The sequence below is a fragment of the Gymnoscopelus microlampas genome (assembly GCF_963454915.1).
Source record: "Gymnoscopelus microlampas genome assembly, chromosome: 15".
NCBI lineage: Eukaryota > Metazoa > Chordata > Actinopteri > Myctophiformes > Myctophidae > Gymnoscopelus > Gymnoscopelus microlampas.
Window position 1 is genome coordinate 2,326,377 of NC_139952.1, and position 23,624 is coordinate 2,350,000.

Sequence of the window (23,624 nt, forward strand, 5' to 3'; positions counted from 1 at the left end):
TGGTTGTGAAAAGTCGTGAAAGCAGTTAAAACTGGTTATGTTCCGTGAGGAAGGCCCCTCTCTCCACCAGCTCACCCCGGGGAGAAGAGAGCCCGCTGGGGGCGGAGTGGTCACACGGTCCGCTGTGGTCCCCACAGTGGACCACAGCCCGGTTTTCGAGCGGGGTAGATGAACACCTGAGGCCGAATTGGACTACACACACCCACACAAAACGAATATTAAAGTTACTACATACTGTCATGAATTAATAATAACTGTGGTGTATTTCAAGGCTGATACAGTGGAATATGAAATTATTATGATATTAGTACATTATAAGCACAAACCGGTAGAGTGTCTCATAAACAGGTGAAGACCATAAAAGTCACTAGTCACTATCTGGAGAGGTTCTAGCAGTGGCTAAACGCTGCTGAATTGGCCAAGGTGACACCTTCAGCTGTTCTGTCCTGTGTCTTGGGTGTGAGTCTAAACGTGGAATCAAGCTGAGATCTAAGCGCCGTCTAAATTAGGCAATAGTGCCCGTTAACACTAACAACTGCTCTCTACTTGGGTGGAACAAACTTAAATGCTTACTAATCTTCTCTAAATTCACAGATAAATATAGGACTAAGTTTTAGTAAAATAGGGCCGAGGGAAAAACCCTTTATAGTGGGATAACATGATCATTCTGTCTCTTAAATCCGAGATTAATGATGCGTTTCTTTTAAGTCATTTTAAATTATCTAAATCATTTATACCACGTCAGACATGTTACTGTTTAGACTTATTTCAAAGCTAATAGAATGTTGTATAATAATGTTATAACGTGAGTGTATGGAAAAGTACCGTTCTATAGGTAAGGTTTGAGAGAATAATGTCATGTGTACAAATCAAGGCAGATGCTAAATTCGTATATATATATATATATATATATATATATATATATATATATATATATATATATATATATATATATATATATATATATATATATGTATATATATATATATATATATATATATATATATATATATATATATATATGTATATATATATATATATATACATACATATATATATATATATATATATATATATATATATATATATATATATATATATATATCGATTATATATCAGATATATATAAGGCCTATTATTATAATTATTGTTGTTGTTGTTGTGAACATTGTGAGCTTGTAGATCTGCTATTCACAAATTGCCGAAATGTATATAGGGTTGATGAAGTGGTTTTGTATCAAAATCCACGTAGTAACTAGTAACTAAAGTTGTCAAATAATTGTAGTGGAGTATAAGTACAATATTTGCGTCTGGGATGTAGCGGAGTAGAAGTAAAAGTATTGAAAATTGGAAATACTCCAGTATAGAGTCCCCCTGCCCAAGAAACGCCATATCTCCAGTCTAAATGACTACCGGCCAGTCGCACTCACACCAGTGGTGATGAAGTGTTTTGAAAAGCTGGTCCGGGGTCACATCACATCACTCCTGCCCCGAGGCTTTGACCCCCACCAGTTTGCGTACAGGGCCAACAGATCCACAGAGGACGCTGTAGCCACAGCCCTCCATGCTGCACTGTCCCACCTGGAGCAGAGGGGGAGCTATGTGAGGATGCTCTTTGTGGATTTTAGCTCTGCATTCAACACCATCCTTCCCCACAGACTGGTGGACATACTGCGGGACCTGGGATTTCCACATAACACCTGCATGTGGATTAAGAGTTTTTTGTCCGACCGCAGCCAGAGGGTAAGAGTGGGCCATCACACGTCCACCTCCCTCAGCCTCAGTACGGGCTCCCCACAGGGCTGTGTACTGAGCCCGCTGCTTTACACCCTCTACACACACAACTGCACCCCCGCCCACCGCAGCAACACCATGGTGAAGTTTGCGGATGACACCACAGTAGTAGGGCTCATCTCCAAAGGGAATGAGTCTGCCTACAGGGATGAAGTGGGCCAGAGTCTGAGTGGTGCAGAGAAAACAACCTGCTCCTAAACACAGCTAAGACCCAGGAAATGGTCATCGATTACAGGATAAATAAAACGGACATTCTACCACTGATCATCAATGGGGACTGTGTGGAGAGGGTGGCCTCCTTTCGCTTCCTGGGAGTCCACATGGAGGAGGGCTTGACCTGGACTGTGAACACCTCTGAGCTGCTGAAAAAGGCCCAGCAGAGACTGTACTTCCTGAGGGTACTCAGGGGCAACAACATCACACAGAGACTGCTGGTGTCCTTCTATCGTTGCTCCGTGGAGAGCATTCTAACGTACTGCATATGCGTGTGGTACAACAGCTGCACGGCAGATCAGAGGAAAAAGCTCCAGAGGGTCATTAACACAGCACTAAAGATCATTGGCTGCCCTCTGCCCTCACTCGAACACCTACACAGATCCCGCTCTTCCAAAAAAACACAAAACATTCTAAAGGACGATTCTCACCCCGGACATTCCCTGTTCCATCTGATGCCGTCAGGCAGAAGGTACAGATCAATTATGTCAGGGACCAGTAGATTCTGTAATAGTTTCTACCCCACAGCGGTAGTTGCACTCAATGCTGCTATGAAATGATAGGCTGCTGCTATTCATGTTTCCTATGCTGTTTTGTTTTTAAGTTATGTGCAATGCGGGTTGTGCAACAACAGCTGGGATGACATATTAAGTGCAATAGGGGTCTGTGAAATGCAAGAAGTACTGTATGTTGATGCGTGTTTTAGCTATGTGTTTATTATAGATTGATGTTTTATTTTGAGTGATTGATGCACTAATTGGTTGGCACTTTTAATTTTGTTGTACCTGTACAATGACAATAAAGATCTATCTATCTATCTAAAGTAAAAAATACCTACTTAAGTACAGTACTTGTGTATATGTACTTAGTTTCTTTAGCTCTGTCACTGTCCCCCTAACCATTGAATGCCGATCATGGACTAAACACAAACCCACAAAAACAAAATATTAAAGTTTTTAATCTAGCAGATGTACTAGACCTACATCTATAGAGTAAAGACAGACAACAAACTAAACAATATAATGGAGAACAGAAGTTTAAACAGCTCAAGTCCCGTGGTCGCGATGCGGTCGTGAGGAGTTGCCTGCCATTTCCCCAATGGTCACTTGTAGACAGGGAATCTATATTTTATATACACAAATTATCCCTTACCCCCCCTCCCCCACCACCAAATGAATAATGATGTTACATTTCTGCTGTGAAAATGCCCTCCCCCCCCCCATATAACATAATGTAGCAGCTTAATGAAAACTATTTAGTCATTCTCTTTTATTGTTATTTTTCCATCCATGTTTTGAACAGTAAATCTTACCAACAAGGAGCTGGATGTCACTGCTGTCCAGGTCTGGAACAGAACACCTGTATGTTCCCTGATCTGAGAGCTTCACCCTGGTCAGCTTCAGTGAGATGTTACCATGAGACAACTGCTCAGGAAACAGAGACGTCCTCTGTTTGTATGACGGGTTCAAACCCTCAGAATTCACACGTCCATCTTGGTGACGGTGCGCGTATCCCCCCAGGCCACGTCTGTACCACTCCACCCTCCTCTTCTCCATGTTGCCAGGATGCTCAGTGTGACAAGGAAGGATGACATCATCTCCCACCATGGCCATCACAGGCTGAGATGAACCAATCACCTTATGTCCTTAAAATAAAACAAAAATGATTTAGTGTAGTGATATAAATGTTTAATGTGTATATTTATAACGTTTTATATGTATGTTCAACATACTGTATTAATATAATGTTATTAAGATAGGATGTTATTTAGATCAGAAGTTGTCAGACGGTCCCTTACCCCCCCCCCCCCCCCCCCCACACACACACACACACACACACAAACACACACATACCAAATGAATAATTATATCGGAAATTAATTTCAGAGCACGCAAAAAATAAAATCGTTAAGTCAATCACGTTTGCACACTGCCTATACACTGAATATTTCTTCCATATTACGTTTTTTTTTTTCAGACTAAGTTCGATTCTTTGCGTTTTTCGCAGCTGTCTTTCACCTTTTGAGCAGTGTTATGTCTTTCCAGAGCCACTATACTTGTTTTGATGATTCCACCATGGCGGCTGAGAAGTTGCTCCATCTCGTACAAAGTATTGTACGAGATGGAGCGTCGGCTGGCCGTTTGCGAGTCCTTCTCTGCCTCTCCCAAAAACCCGCTCCCCGAGGGAGAAGAAGAATGCAAACTGAAAGCCCTTCAGACCCATTGTGTAAAGTAACTAAGTACATTTACTCGAGTACTGTACTTAAGTACAATTTTGAGGTATTTTTTACTTTACTGGAGTATTTCAAAATATTGTACTTTTACTCCACTACAATTATTTGAAAACTTTAGTTACTAGATACTTTGTAGATTTTGATTATTATTACAAAACATACAATAACCACTTCAGCCCTATATATATTTTGGCCATTTGAAAATAGCAGATCTACAAGCTCACAATGCGTCGATATGCGACACATTGTGAGCTTGTAGATCGGCTATTTTCAAAAGTTTGTTCATACATTTTGAACTTGAGAATGTGACATTCTCTATGAGGAGTACCTTCTACTTTTGATACTTAAAGTACCAAAGGTTTTGGTACTTTACTTATGTTTTGATTCCAATACTGTTGTACTTTTAACTCAAGTACATTTTTAAGTAAAACAAGTGAGTACTTTTTCCACCACTGGTTTTCAACAAGCTTTATAAATTGCGGAAACAATTAAAAGGAATGTCAAGAAGTTGTACACAGTGGTGAGCTGTGGATTTTTGAACTATGGGTGCTCTATTTTATGATGTCACGGCGCGGGCACGTGCACGCGCGTGGGCATGTGCACATAGCCACTCAGCTCAGTGCTAGTTGAAATACTGTATTCAACATGTGATTATTAATGTAATTATATTTCTTATTATTTTGTTGCATTGTTAATTTTTTTTTTTTTTCAATTCATTCATTATTTTATTTTCCTTTTAGTTTTATATAAACGCCCTTTACATAGACTCACCCACATAAGTACTTAGAATAATCAGTCAACTTGTCTTTACTTGAATTACTTTTTTTAAAGACTTAGGCCTACATTGCTTTCAAAACAGTGTTTTTTAAAACAAGTAAAAAATAAAAAAAAATACCCTTTTGCTACTCACCAAAACAAAGACGGTTTTATGGAGTTGAAAGCCTACTCTACTAAATGGGAACACTGTGAGCCCCCACCTCACGTCTAAAATACACTTTTTGGCCAGAAAAGAAAATATTTCACGGGAATTAAAACATGTTTTTGGTTACTCCACAGTGCCCTCTACAGATCTGGTCCATGGAATTTTCCTATAGACCAGATTCTTCTTTCCGGTGAAATATTTTCTTTTCTGGCCAAAAAGTGTATTTTAGACGTGAGGTGGGGGCTCAGAGTGTTCCCACTTAGTAGGCTTTTAACTCCATTAAACCGTCTTTGTTTTGGTGAGTACCAAAAGTGTATTTTTAATTGTTACTACAGACGAGAGGCTGCGCTAACGCGGTGCGAGGGGAAAGAATCGAAAGTACCATAGCGTTAAGGAGAACTCCTTCTAACGCTATGGACCAGAGCTAGACAGGGATAACTTTGTGAGTTTCTTGTAGGCTACTAGTTCTTGAGTTCTCTGCTAAGCGATTAACCCTTTCACACTGCATGGCTTTTCTCTAATGTTATGCAAAGCAGCCAGGTTGAGGCCATTGTTTAAGGTGTTAAAGACGGCTCGCCGCTGACAGTGCGTGCCCACGCGTGCATGTGGAGTTCCCAGCCCCCAGCCCCATAGTAGCATCAGAACTAAGGGTGCGCCGACCCCCTACAGCTCAGCCCTGGTTGTAAACGAATTGTGCACACTATGCAATGAGAAAGCTCAGCCATTGTGTATGACTGGGTCTACTGGGGTGTTGGTGGCAGCTAGTGATAGCCTCTAGCTAGTGATAGCTTGTGATAGCCTCTAGCTAGAGATAGCCTCTAGATAGTGATAGCCTCTAGCTAGTGATAGCTAGTGATAGCCTCTAGATAGTGATAGCCTCTAGCCTAGCTAGTGATAGCTAGTGATAGCCTCCTGTCAGGTTTGGCAGAAAGATGTAATAAACTGACTGATCACAGGACAAGTTGGACAACTCTGAACAATCATATTGTCTGTATGTTTCATGTTTTTAGGCTGTAGTGTTTCCTGAAGTGAATAGCCTATAGGCCTATGCAGGGTCAGTGCCAGGGCAGGAATTTCACGGCGGCCACGACGTTGCCCCTCTCATTGGCCGTTTGCCCCTCGAATAATGACGATTTCACAGTTTTTCCTCTGCGCGATTTCCGTTTTTTTTTTTAGACACCAGTCCCTTTGGTTGAGCTGCGCAGCTACAACATGCACAGTAGTAGGTAGGTTTGATGTTTAGCCTCCTATGAACCTTAGGAATCCCGCAACACCATGTAATAGACACAAAAGCATTACCGGGCAAAACAGGAGATAAATCTAACGCAGCCTGAACTACTCAATGGTAGGTTTGATTTCTAGCCTGAGAGAGAGAGAGAGAGAGAGAGAGAGAGAGAGAGAGAGAGAGAGAGAGAGAGAGAGAGAGAGAGAGAGAGAGAGAGAGAGAGAGAGAGAGACAGCAAAATATAGATGAATACATCTAATAAAATACAGCAAAATCCCCAAATTATGAGTCTTAATATAAAGCAAGCAACAGAATAACTGCAAACAAATTAAAAGTTTAGGCTATCAATATCAACCAAACCACATCCATGATATCTGTTCGTTTGTCTACAATGTTCTAATTGGGAAGTTTATTTCAGCAGCTAGAAAGTGACAGTTTTAGTCTGTTTTTTGGTGAGCAACACAGCCCTTGTTTAAGTGAATTACTTTCACCTGCTGCAGTGAGCGGAGTGTGCGCAACAGGGCATATCTCCGCCAAGCCAGGGTGACATACCCAGGCCCATAAAATTCATATGCAGGCATAGTGGCCAATTAGAATGAAATCTGCAAAAACTGACTCATATACTGATACAGAACCATATATTGGCTATATATTATGGCTGTCGGGTGGAAATCTTGTATGTTCCTTTTTTATTATTATTTATAAACAATTTAAAATCATGAAAATAGCCAATCTACAAGCTGTAATTATTAATAATTAAGAAATACTATATTTTAAAGAGTGAAAAATCAACTAAAGTCATTATTAGTGCAAGTTCAATCACATTTCATTTGAATGAAAATAACTTGTGGGGAAAATACATAAAATCTCTAATCTTCAACAGGGGGTCCGCGACCCCTAGGGGGTCCTCAAAGGTACTGTAGGGGTCTGCGACCCCTAGGGGATCCGCGAAGGTACTGCAGGGGGTCCGCAAAATTGTTGTTTGATTAAAACATATTTTTGTTTTTAAAAACTTTAAAAACTTTTTTTTTTTTTCTTTTCCAAAAATGTTAATTTGTCTTTAAACATAACATGACACATTTTAATAGCTTAGTAATGAATGCACAATAACATGGTATGTTTATACATATGTTGTAGAGAAAGATCAGTGGTGTCAGTTCAGCAAAAGCTAAGGTATGGCAAGGTTAGGGTTGCCAACTCCCAGAGATTAAAATAAGGGACATCTATCCTTTTTTAGGGGGTCAACCCCCCTAAACCCCCTGAAATGCATAGAAACTATGCATTATACCTATAACACAATGCAAACAGAATGGTCTTACACCTGCATTAGGCTACTATTCATGATTTTATTTCCCTCATTTTTTTTCCTGGAGCCAAGGTATGGCACCTGCCATGCCTTGCCATACCCAATTGACGCCCCTGAGAAAGGTCCTTTTGCAAACCTACTGGGTCAACCTGTGCGTAGGAGCAGGCAATTTCTTCATGTTTATTTAATTATATAAAATACAATTTTATACATAAATATATGATATATATAGTAGCCTACCCCCTACCCTACGAGGTAGGGGGTCCCTGCTCCATCACCCCATCAGTTTGGGGGTCCCTGGCCTGAAAAGGTTGAAGAGGTTAGAGGTTAGCATCTGTGAATCTAATGTGATTAATGTGACCCCTACTTCAGTCAGTGAAGTCCAGGGCTGAATGTGACATATTGAGACCTATATAACTAAATATTGGTCATTTGCCAACACATTATTTTGTGAATTAAATGGGTTATATTTCACAGATAGTTATACAATTCTTATAATATATTAAAATACAATCATCCTTAACCTTCAAGTTAAATGCATTATTTCCGTGGACTTAAAAATCATTTTTGGACTTAAAAAACTTTTTTTTTTGGATGGCCATGCCCTGGCATTTGGCCTTTGTGCCCTCCAAAAAATGACAACGCCAAAGGCCAAGTGGCCTTGCCCCTAAAATGATGAAATTCCAGGCCTGGTCAACGCCCTATAGTGTGCACTTTACCGATGCATTGGGGTTGTGTGTGTGTGTGTGTGTGTGTGTGTGTGTGTGTGTGTGTGTGTGTGTGTGTGTGTGTGTGTGTGTGTGTGTGTGTGTGTGTGTGTGCGCGAGTGTGTGAGTGTGTGTGTGTGTGTGTGTGTGTGTGTGTGTGTGTGTGTGTGTGTGTGTGTGTGTGTGTGTGTGTGTGTGTGTGTGTGTGTGTGCGCTCGCGCGCGCGCGCGTGTGTGGGTGCATGCCTGCGCGCGTGTGTGTGTGTGTGTTTATCCCTACCATAGACATTTTGTTTTTGTTCTGGGTAAACATTGCAACGAATATAAATAATACACATCGGACTCAGTGCGCAAGGATGCATGTGCATTTTTTTTTTGCGACTTTCGGATTAATAAAACGCAGCAAAAAAACACTCCAGTCCAGCAAGGACCTTTTGAATGTGATTATATTAGCCTACTTCCCGGGGAGAGAAAATGAATGAAAGGAGAAAAAAAAAGATTGTGTGATGATTATCCTCCTATAATTCTACAAAGCTCTGTCTGTCTGTCGGTCCCCAAATCTCTTCTGCCCGGTTCTCCTCAGTGGCTGGAGCAACTGATCTGCATTTGCACACGGCCACATATGGCCATGTGCAAATGTGTTGTTTATATCATTCATTAAACATCTCATTCAATATAACATATTTTCTGTACTGTTAGAATATGATTATTCCCAGGGAGAGAACATTTATGAAAGGAGGGGGAACTAGAAAAAGTGCTCCTCGGAGCACAGGTCTCCGCCAGGTCACGTATGTTATTCTGGCCTCCTGGTGGCGCTATAATAGGCCAATGTGAAAATCAGCCATTTATTCTTAGGTCTTTCACGGCAATCAGACACAGCATTCATGATTTCAGGCATTTTGTTCCAAAAATGTGTTTTGCTAAATTAGACCTGCTGGTGGCGCTATAACAGGCCAATGTGAAAAGGGTGGCATTTCTTCCTCGGCCTAGTGGGAATGTGCGTGTGAAATTTCACGGAAATCGCAAGCTGCGTACATGGTTTGAGGCAGTTTGTTCAAAATGGACCAATCTTGCAAACTTTGGATGGCAACCTTAACCAATGAGGATGGAATATGGGAAGTCGGACAGATCAGGGTTGATCACATGAGATAGAGATACTGTGTACCGATTTGCATGACGTTTGGTTAAATACTGTAGGAGTAATGTTAAAAAATTGGTTTTGCACAAATCGGCCTCCTGGTGGCGCTATAACAGGCCCTAGAGAAAAAATTGAGGCAGAGGTTCTGAATTGGAATCCAGGGAGTGTGTGTGCACAGTTTCGCAGCTACCGGGCCAACGGTGCCGGAGATTTGGTGGTAACACACGGACAGGACGGACGGACGGACGGACGGACGGACGGACAGACACACGGACACACGGACACACGGACGGACGGACGGAGGGTAAAACATACTCTCTCGCCATGCCTTCGGCCTGGTGGAGACAAAAAACAGTGGGATGATTATATTATATATATATATATATATATATATATATATATATATATATATATATATATATATATATATATATATATATATATATATAATATATAGTATATATTATAAGTATAATTTTATATCCTTAAAAGAGTCCAGAGATGTCATTGTTTTATTATTTACTGTAAAACAATTCCAATGTAAAATACAGAAGAACATTATGGACTGTGTTTATAAATCCATGTCTAGCCAGTCACAATGCTTGGTGGTCTATAAGTATCCTTTAAGACATAAATACTTTGTGTGTTTCAACTACTAGTTGTACTATTTTATTATGATCCAGTAGCACAAGTTACTTTAAATTCCATGAACATATTTATCATTGATAAATAAAATGTTATGCTGCTGAACTGAATCCAAACCATCAACAATTCAACATCACTTTATAATACTGACTGATTTTGTAGATAAGTAAATCTTACCAACATGGAGCTGGATCACACCGCTACGGTCCAGGTCTGGAACAGAACACTGGTATGTTCCCTGATCTGTGTGCTTCACCCTGGTCAGCTTCAGTGAGATGTTACCATAAGACAACTGCTCAGGAAACAGGGACGTCCTCTGTGTGTATGACGGGTCCTGACCCAAAGGATACACACCTCCATCTTGGATGTGAATGTGCACGTATGATAACGACCCCCACAGGTTTCTGGTCCACTCCATCGTCTCATTCTCCATGTTGACAGGAGGTTTAATGTGACAAGGAAGGATGATATCATCTCCCACCATGGCCATCACAGGCTGAGATGAACCAATCACATGATATGGTCCTTAAAACAAAACAAAATGGATTTAGTGTAGTGATATTAAAGGGATTCTAGGCAACTTCAGAGATAAAAAAAATACAAAAAATGTTGTCAAACACCGCCCCTCCACTCATTTACGTCCCAGACAGAGCTGGATACCCGGATGTCAAAACATAAATAGTAGGGAAAATACAGATTTCAGAAAGAGGACGGTGTTTCAATGCAGGAAAACACCCCAGCATCATTATGTAGAGGCTGAGGCTGATAGAGGGGAAAAAAAATGCAAAATATGTATATATACATTTTTTATAAATTTAGGCTTAAAGTTACCTAGAATCCCTTTAACGTTTGATGTTTATTTATTATTTGTTATAGATGTATATATGTTGTTCACATATCATCATACTGTATTAACAGAATGTTATTAAGACAGAATGTTATTTAGAACAGTGGTTCTCCAACAGTCCCTTTAACCCCCCCCCCCCCCCCACACACACACACACACACACACACACACACACACACACACACACACACACACACACACACACACACACACACACACACACACACACACACACACACACACACACACACCAACCAAATGTTTAATTACGTTACATTCTGCTGTGAAAATGTGTTGTTTATATAAGGTATTAAACATCTCATTCAATAACAAATAAAACATTTTCTCTATTAGAATGTGATTATTAGCCTACTTCTCAGGTAGAGAAAATAAATGAAAGTAGAAAAAAACTATTGTGTGATGAATATAAGTACAGTATAATGTTATACCCTTACAATAGTCTAGGGATTGTTTTATTATTTACTGTAAAACAACATCTACAGTTATGAACTGGAACTTCAAACACTAATTAGTGTGGTTGCCCTAACCAGACTATAGTACTCTTCCTACTTTATTAGTGGGGTTGTCCTAACAGGGCAACCAGACTATAGTACTCTTTCTACTTTATTACGGGGCCAGGCTTCCAGCATGGACACGTTTTGTTATTGGTATTATTAAAGGGACAGAGCTCTCAGCTCTGTACCTGTTTTAGTATTGGCAGTATTCCATTTCTTCTTCATTACGGGGCCAGAGCTCAGCTCTGGAACCGTATTGTTATTGGCAGTATTCTGTCACTTCTTCTGCCACTTTTCGCAGTTCTGGCTGAACCGTGCAGTCGCTTTTTACGAAACTCGGCCATATGGTAGATGGTCATGAAAAACGATCAAGAAATAATTCTCACAATCTTTCGTCCAAAGGTGGCGCTATAGCACTCAATTGAAAATGGCAACTTTGAACAGGTACAACTCATGCCCTGTTTGACCTACAGCCATGAAACTTGGATACACATATGCGTCTCCTCATGCTGAACAACTTTCACCCTCTGACTTTTGACCTCTGACCTTTAGATCTCCCACCATTTTGAATTATATGAAAAACAGTCATTGGCTCCTAACTTCTGCATTTTTTCACTTATGGAAAATCCGTTGGAGATTTTTGTAGGCAGTGGTCCAAAGTTCAAGTGTTAAACGTTTCGTGCAGATTGCTCAAAAATCCCAGGAGGAGATAGATTTTAACTATTACAGTTTTATGAAAATTATTCATCTGTGCCTAAAACATACATGCAGACTCACATTTCTTTGAAACTTGGCAGAAATGTACAGGGTCATTCCAAATATCACTGAAACCAATCTCACTCCAATTGGCCAAAAGGGGGCGCTATAGCAATTTTTTTAAAAGGCAGACTTTAAACAGGCATACGTCATGCCTCGTTTGGCCGAAAGTCGTGAAACTTGCTTACACATGTGCCTTGACTCATGAGGAACACACGTATCGATTTGACCATTAAGCTCCGCCCTTAGATTTTCCGCAATTTTGAGCAGTTTGAAAAATACTTGTTTTTGCCAGTTCTGGCTTAACCGTGCATACGCTTTTTACGAAACTCGGCCATATGGTAGATGCTCATGAAAAACTACCAAGAAATAATTCTCACACTCATTCGTCAAAGGGTGGCGCTATAGCACTCAATTGAAAGTGCCAACTTTGAACAGGTACAACTCATGCCCTGTTTGACCTACAACCATGAAACCTCGATACACACATGCGTCTCTTCATGCCCGACAACTTTCGTGGTCTGACTTTTGACCTCTGACCTTTAGATCGCCCACCATTTTGAATTATATGAAAAACAGCCATTGGCTCATAACTTCTGCATTTTTTCACTTATGGAAAATCCGCCGCTTTTGTTTTGTCGGCAAAGGTCCTAAGTTCATGTGTAAAATGTTTTGTGCAGATTACTCAAAAAACCCAGGAGGAAATAGATTTTAACTATTGCAGTTGTATGAAAATTATTCATCTGCCCCTAACACATACATGCAAGACTCACATTTCTTTGAAACGTTGCAGTAATGTAGAGAGTCATTCCAAATATCACTGAAACCAATCTCACTCCAATTGGCCAAAGGGGGGCGCTATAGCAATTTTTTGAAAATGCAAACTTTAAACAGGCAAAAGTCATGCCTCGTTTGGCCGAAAGTCGTGAAACTTGCTTACACTTGTGCCTTGACTCATGAGGAACACATCTATCGCTTTGACCAGTAAGCTCCGCCCTTAGATTGTCCGCAATTTTGAGCAGTTTGAAAAACACTTAAACCCAGGATTTTTCAGCTATTTGCGTGAAACTGTATCATCTGTGTGATCTCCTTCTTCACAGTTACTTGTCTGTTGGGCCAATGGCGTCTCCCTTAAATGGATGCCTCACAATCTCAAGGTCGCCAGTTCAAGCCTCACTTGATGCAGACTTAATTTAAGTTGAATTGCAAACAACATGACTGTATCAATGAATACATGTGCAAATGGTAAAGATAACCTGAAATGCTTATTTGAGAGTACGTTTTTTCAACGTATGACATACTTCATTCTGAAAATAGCTGATCTACAATCTCACAACTTTTCATGGTTTGTGAGCTTGTAGATCGGCTACTTTCACTAGTTTTGGTTCTGAGGAGATGTACAATTTCTTCATTGGTAAATGGTTTGTGAACGAGTGATCTTAGTGTTAGTGAAACAGGGGCTTGGTTCATGAAAGAAGGCAAGAGTTTATGATCTTCAACAGACAATATCAGCCTGGACAAAGCTATAGCACTATAGGTAGTGTTGCAGCCTATTAGTCTGAAGGTTGAGAGTTCGAATCCTGTTAATGGCAGTAGGTTGAGATGTCCAATCAAACCATTATGTTTCCATCTCTCTCTCTCATCAATCTATTGTTTCCACGTCACTCTCTCTCTCTCTTCAATCTAATCCGTTTCCATGTCTCTCTCTCTCTCTCTCTATTCACTGGCCCCGTATTATCGCTGCTTGCAGGTATATTCTTCTTCTTCTTCTGCCGTTTTTGCTAGTTCTGGCTGAACCGTGCATACGCTTTTTACGAAACTCGGCCATATGGTAGATGGTCATGAAAAACTATCAAGAAATAATTCTCACAATCTTTCGTCAAAAGGTGGCGCTATAGCACTCAGTTGAAAATGCCAACTTTGAACAGGTACAACTCATGCCCTGTTTGACCTACAGCCATGAAACTTCGATGCACACATGCGTCTCCTCATGCCTAACAACTTTCACTGTTTGACTTTTGACCTCTGACCTTTAGATCTCCCACCATTTCGAATTATATGAAAAGCAGTAAAAAGCAGTTAAAATCTCCTCCTGGGATTTTTGAGTAATTTGCACGAAACATTTTACACATGAACTTTGGACCTATGCCGACAAACGTATGCGAAAGATTTTCCATACGTGAAAAAATGAAGCTTTAATGAGCCAATGAATATTGCAGTTTTATGAAAATTATTCATCTGCCCCTAACACATACATGCAGACTTACCATTCTTTGAAAATTTGCAGAAATGTAAAGGGCCATTCCAAATATCACTGAAACCAATCTTACTCCAATTGGTCAAACGGGGGCGCTATAGCAATTTTTTGAAAATGCAAACTTTAAACAGGCAAAAGTCATGCCTCGTTTGGCCGATTGCCATTAGACCTGCTTACACATGTGCCTTGACTAATGAGGAACACATCTATCACGTTGACCAGTAAGCACCGCCCTTAGATTGTCCGCAATCTTGAGCAATTTGAAAAACACTTAAACCCAGGATTTTTCAGCTATTTGCGTGAAACTGTATCATCAGTGTGATCTCTTTTTTCAGAGGTTTGTCTGTTGGTCCAATAGCGTCCCGCTTAAGTGTATGTCTCACAACCTCAAGGTCACAGGTTCAAGCCTCACTTGGTGCAGACTTCATCTACGTTGCATTAAACACAACATGACTATCAATGAATACATCTGCAATTGTTAAAGTTAACATGAAATACTTAATTGAGTGTTTTTTAGATTGTGAAAATAGCTGATCTACAATCTCACCACCTTTCAGATAGCAATGAGAGTATGTTTTTTCAATGTATAACATACTTCATTGTGAAAATAGCCGATGTACAATCTGACAACTTTTAATGGTTTGTGAGCTTGTAGATCGGCTACTTTCACTAGTTTTGGTTCTGAGGAGATGTACAATTTCTTCATTGGTAAATGGTTTGTGAACGAATGATCTTAGTGTTAGTGAAACAGGAGCTTGGGTCATGACAGAAGGCAAGAGTTTGTGATCCTCAACAGACAACATCAGCCTGGACAAAGCTATAGCACTATAGGTAGTGTTGCAGCTACCTAAGAGTGCCTCATACCGCATGGTTGCCGGTTGAAGCCTCACTTGATGCAGACTCATTTAAGTTGAATTAAAGAAAACATGACTCAATCTATTCCGTTTCCATGGCTCTCTCTCTCTCTCTCTCTCTTCAATCTATTCCGTTTCCATGTCTTTCTCTTCAATCTATTCCGTTTCCATCTCTCTCTCTCTCTCTCTCTCTCTCTCTCTCTCTCTCTCTCTCTCTCTCTCTCTCTGAGGGGAGGCCATAGCTGAACTCATGAGGAACACATCTATCGCTTTGACCAGTAAGCTCCGCCCTTAGATTGTCCGCAATTTTGAACAGTTTGAAAAACACTTAAACCCAGGATTTTTCAGCTTGCGTGAAACTGTATCATCTGTGTTATCTCCTTTTTCACAGTTCCCTGTCTATTGGTCCAATGGCGTCTCCCTTAAATAAGTGCCTCACAATCTCAAGGTGGCCAGTTCAAGCCTCACTTGATGCAGACTTCATTTAATGCAGACTTCATTTAAGTTGAATTGCAAACAACATGACTGTATCAATGAATACATGTGCAAATGGTAAAGATAACCTGAAATGCTCATTTGAGAGTAAGTTTTTTCAATGTATGACATATTCATTCTGAAAATAGCCGATCTACAATCTCAAAACTTTTCAGATAGCAACGTGTTTCTGAGCTTGTAGATCGGCTGCTTTCACTGTTTTCGGTTGCGAGGAGACATACAATTTCTCTATTGGTAAATGGTTTGTGAACGAGTGGTCTTAGTGTTGGCTTGGTTCATGACAGAATGCAAGAGTTTATGATCTTCAACAGACAACATCAGCCTGGACAAAGCTATAGCACTATAGCTAGTGTTGCAGCCTATTAGTCCGAAGGTTGAGAGTTCGATTCCTGTTAATGGCAATAGGTTGAGATGTCCAATCAATCCATTCTGTTTCCATCTCTCTCTCTCATCAATCTATTCCGTTTCCATGTCTCTCTTCAATCTATTCAGTTTCCATGGCTCTCTCTCTCTCTCTCTCTCTCCAATCTATTCCGTTTCCATGTCTGTCTCTCTCCCTCTCTTTCTCTCCAATCTATTCCGTCTCTCTCTCTCTCTCTCTCTCTCTCTCTCTCTCTCTCTCTCTCTCTCTCTCTCCAGTTTCCATGTCTCTCTCTCTCTCTCTCTCTCTCTCTCTCTCTCTCTCTCCAGTATCTCTCTCTCTCTCTCTCTCTCTCTCTCTGGCCCTGTATTATCGCTGCTTGCAGCTATATTTCCATTTCTTCTTCTTCTTCTTCTTCTTCTTCTTCTTCTTCTTCTTCTTCTTCTTCTTCTTCTTCTTCTTCTTCTTCTTCTTCTTCTTCCGTTTTTGCCAGTTCTGGCTGAACCGTGCATACGCTTTTTATGAAACTCGGCCATATGATAGATGGTCATGAAAAACGATCAAAAAATAAATCTCACAATCTTTCGTCAAAAGGTGGCGCTATAGCACTCAGTTGAAAATGCCAACTTTGAACAGGTACAACTCATGCCCTGTTTGACCTACAGCCATGAAACTTCGATGCACACATGCGTCTCCTCATGCTGAACAACTTTCACACTCTGACTTTTGACCTCTGACCTTTAGATCTCCCACCATTTTGAATTATATGAAAAACAGTTAAAATCTATCTCCTCCTGGGATTTTTGAGTAATCTGCACGAAACCTTTTACACATGAACTTTGGACCTATGCCAAAAAAAGTTTGCAAAATATTTTCCATAAGTGAAAAAATGAAGCTTTAATGAGCCAATGAATATTGCAGTTTTATGACAATTATTCATCTGCCCCTAACACATACATGCAGACTTACCATTCTTTGAAACTTTGCAGAAATGTAAAGGGCCATTCCAAATATCACTGAAACCAATCTTACTCCAATTGGTCAAACGGGGGCGCTATAGCAATTTTTTGAAAATTGAAACTTTAAACAGGCAAAAGTCATGCCTCGTTTGGCCGACAGCCATTAGACCTGCATACACATGTGCCTTGACTAATGAGGAACACATCTATCACGTTGACCAGTAAGAACCGCCCTTAGATTGTCCGCAATCTTGAGCAGTTTGAAAAACACTTAAACCCAGGATTTTTCAGCTATTTGCGTGAAACTGTATGATCAGTGTGATCTCTTTTTTCAGAGGTTTGACTGTTGGTCCAATAGCGTCCCGCTTAAGTGTATGTCTCACAACCTCAAGGTCACAGGTTCAAGCCTCACTTGGTGCAGACTTCATCTAAGTTGCATTTCACACAACATGACTATCAATGAATACATTTGCAATTGTTAAAGATAACATGAAATACTTAGTTGAGTGTTTTTTACATACTTCATTGTGAAAATAGCTGATCTACAATCTCACAACTTTTCAGATAGCAATGAGAGTATGTTTTTTCAATGTATAACATACTTCATTGTGAAAATAGCCGATGTACAATCTGACAACTTTTAATGGTTTGTGAGCTTGTAGATCGGCTACTTTCACTAGTTTTGGTTCTGAGGAGATGTACAATTTCTTCATTGGTAAATGGTTTGTGAACGAGTGATCTTTGTGTTAGTGAAACAGGGGCTTGGGTCATGACAGAAGGCAAGAGTTTGTGATCCTCAACAGGCAATATCAGCCTGGACAAAGCTATAGCACTATAGGTAGTGTTGCAGCTACCTAAGAGTGCCTCACGACCGCAAGGTTGCCGGTTCAAGCCTCACTTGATGCAGACTCATTTAAGTTGAATTGCAAAAAACATGACTCAATCTATTCCGTTTCCATGTCTCTCTCTCCAATCTATTCCGTTTCTATCTTCAATCTATTCCGTTTCCATGTCTGTCTCTCTCTCTCTCTCTCTCTCTCTCTCTCTCTCTCTCTCTCTCTCTCTCTCTCTCTCTCTCTCTCTCTCTCTCTCTCTCTCTCTCTCTCTCTCTCTCTCTCTCGGCCATAGCTGAGTGGTTAGGGAGCCAGAGGCTCTGGTTGACCCAGGTACGATTCCAGGCCAGGTCAGCAAATGTGTCGATGAAACGAAATTTGTCCCTGAGCAAGACTCAGGGACCCCTAATTGCACACAGGCCCTCATTGGAAACAAGACCGCAAGGACTTTCATGAACTGACCTGTTAAAGGAATTATCATTTCTCTTTCTCTCTCCTGGCCCCGTATTATCGCTGCTTGCAGCTATATTTACGGGGCCAGGCTTCCAGCATGGACCCGTATTGTTATTCTGATTATTCCGTTTCTTCTGCCACTTTTGGCAGTTCTGGCTGAACCGTGCAGTCGCTTTTTATGAAACTCGGCCATATGATAGATGGTCATGAAAAACTATCAAGAAATAATTCTCACAATCTTTCGTCAAAAGGTGGCGCTATAGCACTCAATTGAAAAATGCCAACTTTGAACAGGTACAACTCATGCCCTGTTTGACCTACAGCCATGAAACTTCGATGCACACATGCGTCTCCTCATGCTGAACAACTTTAACACTCTGACTTTTGACCTCTGACCTTTAGATCTCCCACCATTTTGAATTATATGAAAAACAGTTAAAACCTATCTCCTCCTGGGATTTTTGAGTAATCTGCACGAAACTTTTTACACATGAACTTTGGACCTATGCCAAAAAACGTTTGCAAAATGTTTTCCATAAGTGAAAAAATGAAGCTTTAATGAGTCAATGAATATTGCAGTTTTATGACAATTATTCATCTGCCCCTAACACATACATGCAGACTTACCATTCTTTGAAACTTTGCAGAAATGTAAAGGGCCATTCCAAATATCACTGAAACCAATCTTACTCCAATTGGTCAAACGGGGGCGCTATAGCAATTTTTTGAAAATTGAAACTTTAAACAGGCAAAAGTCATGCCTCGTTTGGCCGACAGCCATTAGACCTGCTTACACATGTGCCTTGACTAATGAGGAATACATCTATCACGTTGACCAGTAAGCACCGCCCTTAGATTGTCCGCAATATTTCTTCTTGTTTCTAGACTATATTTTGCCGCGCTACTCCTCCTACAGTTTTTTCCCCTAATTTTGTGCCATATCTCAAAATGACCGGCTTCACCGGGAATTGTGTGCTATCATTTTGCTAAGAAATTGGTAACAAAGTTTAATTGATATTGATTTATTAGTGCATTAAATGTTCCTATCCACTTTAATGGGAAAATGAAAGTATTTTTCACTCAGAAACCGTACGGGCTACAGTTACAAGACTTGGAGGGGAGGTCCATAATTTAGTGTAAAATTATTTTAAAAATAATTCAGTCGGCCTCGTGGTGGCTCTATAACAGCCCACTTTACGTTTTGACCTCTAACTCTTGAACGTTGGTCGTAGAATAAAAATTGTTTTGAACAGTTAATCTTACCAACAAGGAGCTGGATCTCACTGTAGCGTTGGTTCAGGTCTGGAACAGAACACCTGTATGTTCCCTGATCTGAGAGCTTCACCCTGGTCAGCTTCAGTGAGATGTTACCATGAGACAACTGCTCAGGAAACAGAGACGTCCTCTGTTTGTATGACGGGTTCTGACGCTCAGAATCCACACGTCCATCTTGGAGAATGTGCACGTATGATGACCCCCTCAGGTCAGGTCTGGTCCACCACACCGTCTCCTTCTCCATGTTGACAGGAGGTTCAATGTGACAAGGAAGGATGACATCATCTCCCACCATGGCCCTCACAGGCTGAGATGAACCAATCACCTGATTTCCTTAAAACAAAACAACATGGATTTAGTGTAGAGATATTAATGTGTAATGTTTAATTTATATACAGATAGGTGTGTGTGTGTGTGTGTGTGTGTGTGTGTGTGTGTGTGTGTGTGTGTGTGTGTGTGTGTGTGTGTGTGTGTGTGTGTGTGTGTGTGTGTGTGTTAAATAAGGTGTGTTATTGTGTATAAATACAGGGTGGTGTACCACTATACACTATTAACCCATTCTATCCAGGAACACATCTTTGTCACTTTAGATTTATCCAAGCTCATAGCACGGCACTTGGTGCCACGCTATGAGCTTGTAGATCTGCTATTTTTGAATAGCCTAAAGTATAAAATAATGATTATAGATAAAAATGTAAAATGACACAGAATGCGTTCCTGGTCTTAAAGGAATAGTTCACTCAAACCTTTCAAACCTTTCAAACCTTTCGAACCTTTCAAACCTTTCAAACCTTTATCTCTATTAACACTATCAATACTCAATACCATCAACATTCTTAGCGATCCCACACTGTTTCTTCAGGAACAGTACTTTTTAGTTTTTTATTATTATTTATATATTTCAGGAACACCATCACAACATGGTGTACAATAATAACTTAGCAGCTTAATGCTTAATGAAAACTATTTAGTCATTCTATTTTATTGTTGTTTTTCATCCATGTTTTGAACAGTAAATCGGTAACACTTTAGAATAACTATCCGTTATAAGTAGTTAATAGATCATTCATAAACTGTTAGTTAATGAGTTATTAATGTCTTGTTAAGCATTAGTTAATAGTCAGTTAAGGATTAATAACAATGCCTTATAACTACTTAATAGATCATTTATAAACCATTATTTAACAAGTTATTAATGTTTTGTTAAATATTTGTTAAAAGCTAGTTAAGGACTTGTAACCATGCCTTATAGATAGTTAATAGACTACTCACAAACTATTAGTTAATGAGTTAACAATGATGTGTTAAATATGTTTTAGTAGTATGTTAAGGATTTATAAATATGCCTTGTAGATAGATAATAGATCACTCACAAATGATTAATTAACTGACTTATTAACTGTCTGCTAATGATGTATGACTGTCTTATAAATGCCTTATAACTAGTTAATAGATCATTTAAAGACCATTAGTTCATGAGTTAATAATGTACTTGTTAAATATGTGTTAACAGTTAGTAAGTAGTTATAACTATTCCTTATAGATAAGGGATAGATTACTCACAAACAAACTACACCTTATATATGTTCAAAGGAGTATGAGCAAGCTATTAGTAACTCACTTACTAATGGCTAGTTAAGTATTTGTTAATGGTTAATATATGTTATTGGGTAGTTATTCTAAAGTTGCAACTACTCCTCATTTACTAACATGAATTAAGTATTTGTTAATGGTTAATATATGTTATTGGGTAGTTATTCTAAAGTTGCAACAACTCCTCATTTACTAACATGAGTTAAATATTTGTTAATAGTTAATATATGTTATTGGGTAGTTATTCTAAAGTTGCAACTACTCCTCATTTACTAACATAAGTTAAGTATTTGTTAATAGTTAAGTATATGTTATTGGGTAGTTATTCTAAAGTTGCAACTACTCCTCATTTACTAACTATTAACAAATACTTAACTTACCTTTTACAGATCAATTGTTAATCAGAGACACTTTGTACAACAGCAAATGGGTGGTACAGAAATGTGATGTGATACTGTGGACATATTTCACATTTTGGTACCTCAACCTTGCTCAATATTTTACAAAATAAATATCACAAATGAAATAGTGAACACTTTATTTTTTAATGAATAAAGAAAACAATACACAAATAATAAATGCATCCATCTAAAATAACAATAGCAAATAAAGAAATAGTTATATCAACACAGTAATACAGTAATTAGAAATAACCAAAAGGAATACCTTCAAATCCCATCATAATCCACCTTTACAGTCCAGATTACATAGCTTTATCCAGTGGACATATAGCACACACATTAGCTTTAGCTTTATAGCAGGGCTTCTGCAGTAAGCAGTATGATCACAGCAACACCATGTGCTAAAATTGTAGCTATGCTAATATTGTAGCTAACATGCTAAAAATGTTCCCAAATTATAAATCTTACTCTTTTTCATCAAACAAACAAAAACGAATTCTTTACATTAACAAATAAACACAACAGTTAATACAGTTGTCGTGGTTTTTGCACTACATCACCTGAAATGCATAAAATAAAATACACAATGGCATCAGATACAGAACAATGGTTCCTTCTCTTGTGTCTTGTTCACAATAACTGAACAATATCCTGCTCCTTTCAAAATAAAAGGCAGTTGAGCTTCAGAACTCCATTGAGACACACTGCCATCTACTGACGCAAAGTAGTATTGGTACTACATTACAGACTAGTGTAGTTACATGAACTGACAATAAAATAAAAATACAATAAAACATGCAATGAGGGGTCAATATTAAACACTTAACATTAAGAACACAGCTATGGCATGTGGTCAAATATGTTTCATATCACCACATAGGCTACATACTGTAATTATGCCTTAGGCATTATTGATCATTGTGAGCATTACTTACTGTAGCTACACAACAGAACACAATGAACAGTAAAATGGCAGTGTTTTTAACAGAGTATACTCGTAAACCTGGACTAAAGCTTAAACACAAAAATAACCACCGTCAATCTTAATCTGCTCTCATTTCCTTTTACTACACCAGATGTCTTTGCCAGAAATAGCAGATCTTGCTCACAGCAAGACATGCTGTGAGCTTGTAGATCATGCCATTTCTAATCTGATATTTCTACTGAGTGAAGAAAAACTCAAGAGAAATGCCCCATTTCAATATTACAGGCCATGACCAGAAATGGACTCATAAATTGACCCCTAGGTGTTTACTGGGCCTTTGTAGAAGCAATAACCCTCAAATTGAAATTTGTGAGGTTGCAATTATTTTCTTCCGTTTCTCTTCATTCGCCAGAAATATCCAGAATAGCAGATCTACAAGCTCACAACACGTTGAAATGCGTCTTGCTGTGAGCTTGTAGATCTGTCATTTCTTATCTGCCATTTATGGCGAATGTTCCATGTATGTTCCATTTATTTTTATTTTATTGTCCTATACAGTTCAGTTCATGTAACTACACTAGTCTGTAATATAGTACCAATACTACTTTGCGTCAGTAGATGGCAGTGTGTCTCAATGGAGTTCTGAAGCTCAACTGACTTTTATTTTTGAAAGGAGCAGGATGTTGTTTAGTTATTGTGAACAAGACACGAGAGAAGGAACCATTGTTCTGTATCTGATACATTGTGTATTCTATTTTATGCATTTCAGGTGATGTAGTGCAAAACCATGACAACTGTATGAACTGTTGTGTTTATTAGTTAATGTAAATAATTCGTTTTTGTTTGTTTGATGAAAAAGAGTAAGATTTATAATTTGGGAACACTTATTAGCCTGTTAGCTACAATATTAGCATAGCT

General features: G+C 39.2%; 2 protein-coding genes across 13 annotated transcripts in view; both read right to left on the minus strand.

Moving 5' to 3' along the window:
• Nucleotides 1-23,624, minus strand: part of LOC311062090 (NACHT, LRR and PYD domains-containing protein 12-like) — a gene marked incomplete at its 3' end in the record, with an annotated part of 437,600 nt that overhangs the window by 211,171 nt on the left and 202,805 nt on the right. The window lies entirely within an intron of this gene.
• LOC311062089 (uncharacterized protein) overlaps nucleotides 1-23,624 on the minus strand; it is a 58,008-nt gene that overhangs the window by 26,437 nt on the left and 7,947 nt on the right. For 3 of the 5 annotated variants that reach the window (XM_084080880.1, XM_084080877.1, XM_084080878.1), the window contains 3 exons: nucleotides 19,776-20,120; nucleotides 10,360-10,707; nucleotides 3,320-3,652 (listed from right to left, as the gene is read on the minus strand). In XM_084080880.1, coding sequence (XP_083937006.1) covers nucleotides 3,320-3,652; nucleotides 10,360-10,707; nucleotides 19,776-20,120 — 1,026 coding nt within the window. The remainder of the gene's footprint in view (nucleotides 1-3,319; nucleotides 3,653-10,359; nucleotides 10,708-19,775; nucleotides 20,121-23,624) is intronic. The other 2 variants (XM_084080879.1, XM_084080881.1) reach the window with 2 other exon arrangements.